Genomic DNA, 1,812 nt, shown 5'->3' with positions numbered 1-1,812 from the left:
GCAGGCAATAAACCAAGGCCATTGGTACGTACTAGTTGCAACTTGCAAGATCGCATTGCACAGGCAGGCACCCATGGTTAGGGTACGTACGTAGTTATTGCCTTCTCCTGCAGTTTTTGATTTCCCATGTGAATTTGCACCAAAGTAACTTTTTCCAAGTTGCAAGCGTGTCGTACGTGTACATATATGCATGGCACGAGAGGACTCTCCATAACCAGGACAGTATCATCTCACTCACCATTCGTTCATTCACTCACAAATTAAGACAAGATGCGCGCCTCATCACTCGTGGAGCACTGCGCCACCGTGGTCGCCGTGGTGCTCCTCGCCGCGGCGGCGGCGGCGGCGGCAGCACGGACGAAGGACGAGTGCCACTCCGGCGACAAGGCGGCGCTGCTGGCCATCAAATCCGCCTTCGGCAACGCCTCCTACTTCAACTCATGGACGCCCGACACCCCGTGCTGCGAGTGGGCCAACGTCTCCTGTGACGGCTCGGCCTCCCCCTACACCGCGCGCCGCGTCGTCGGCGTGTCCTTGGTGAACGACGCCAGCCTCGCCGGCCCGTTGCCCGGCGCCGCCATCGCCCGGCTCACCGCGCTGCAGCAGCTCGTGCTGAACTACGTGCCCGGCGTGAACGGCAGCATCCCGCGCGACCTCACCCGCCTCAACGCCACCCTCAGCTTCCTCGACATCATCTCCACGGGCATCTCCGGCCCGGTGCCGTCGTTCCTGTCCGAGATCACGGCGCTCAGCTACCTCAGCCTCTCCTCCAACAAGCTCACGGGCTCCATCCCGGCGTCGCTCGCGGACATGCCCAACCTCTACTTCCTCGACCTCGGCTATAACCGCCTCACGGGCACGATACCGCCTCAGCTCCTCAGGAAGGGCTCATACCTCTACCTCTCCCACAACAAGCTCACCGGCAGCGTCCCGGCCGAGTTCGCCGCCGTGAATTTCTGGACCATCGACCTGTCATACAACGGTTTCAAGGGCGACGCCTCGTTCCTGTTGGGCGCCAACAAGCCGCTGCTGAACCTGGACCTGTCGCACAATGCCTTCAGCTTCAACCTCTCCGGCGTGCAGCTGCCCGAGGGCCTCAACAGCTTGGAGCTGAGCCACAACGAGATCTACGGCGACATCCCGGAAATGGTGGTCGACATGATGCTGAATTATTTGAACGTGAGCTACAATCGCCTCAGCGGCGTGGTGCCCGCCGGTGGCAACATGGCCTGGTTTGATCAGTCCTGCTTCCAGCACAACAAGGGGCTGTGTGGAAGCCCACTTCCACCCTGCAAGCAGTGATCGTCGTCTCCACTCGACCAGCCCGTACGTCCGGCTGTAATCTGAATATCTGATGGATGGATAATTACAACTTTTATTATTATAAGAAATAAAGGGTAGCATCCCTGTGGCTTACTACTATTGTTTCCTGCATGTTTTCATCAGTCGGCTGCTTGTTGTGCTCAAGTAAGGTCCGTCCAATAACAGATCGAAATTCCTGTTGCCTGATCAACAGCACTACAGCAGACGTACGTACTGGTCACAGCCCAATATGGGTGTGTTTGGTTGAGTGATGTCCCCGGACGGAGAACTAGGCTGTAGCCTAGTGGGAAAGGGTCACACGGCCAGAGTTTGAATCCCGCCGGGAGCGAATTTTTGGTTCCTCATCCGGGTGGGCTTCTTCTATAAAAATATGTCCTGGGTGCTAGTGCCCATGGATCTCATTTTTTTTATGTCCCCGGACGGGACAGACCCATTCCATTTTTCTTGGTGTTTGATTCAGATGCATTTTTTTTGAAAGATCCAGCAATT

General features: G+C 56.7%; 1 protein-coding gene across 1 annotated transcript; it reads left to right on the top strand.

Moving 5' to 3' along the window:
* Positions 1 to 270: 270 nt before the first annotated feature.
* LOC123050092 (polygalacturonase inhibitor-like) lies at positions 271 to 1,302 on the top strand. The gene has a single exon (XM_044472933.1). The coding sequence runs from the start codon at positions 271 to 273 to the stop codon at positions 1,300 to 1,302; it is 1,032 nt and encodes a 343-aa protein (XP_044328868.1).
* The last annotated feature ends 510 nt before the right edge of the window (positions 1,303 to 1,812 follow it).

This window comes from Triticum aestivum, chromosome 2D (genome assembly GCF_018294505.1).
Source record: "Triticum aestivum cultivar Chinese Spring chromosome 2D, IWGSC CS RefSeq v2.1, whole genome shotgun sequence".
NCBI classification, from domain to species: domain Eukaryota; kingdom Viridiplantae; phylum Streptophyta; class Magnoliopsida; order Poales; family Poaceae; genus Triticum; species Triticum aestivum.
This window is presented reverse-complemented; position numbering and strand designations above follow the sequence as displayed.

What these genes read in the sequence shown, in the direction of transcription:
- LOC123050092 (XM_044472933.1), top strand. Translation starts at nt 271, where the DNA reads ATGCGCGCCTCATCACTCGTGGAGCACTGCGCCACCGTGGTCGCCGTG.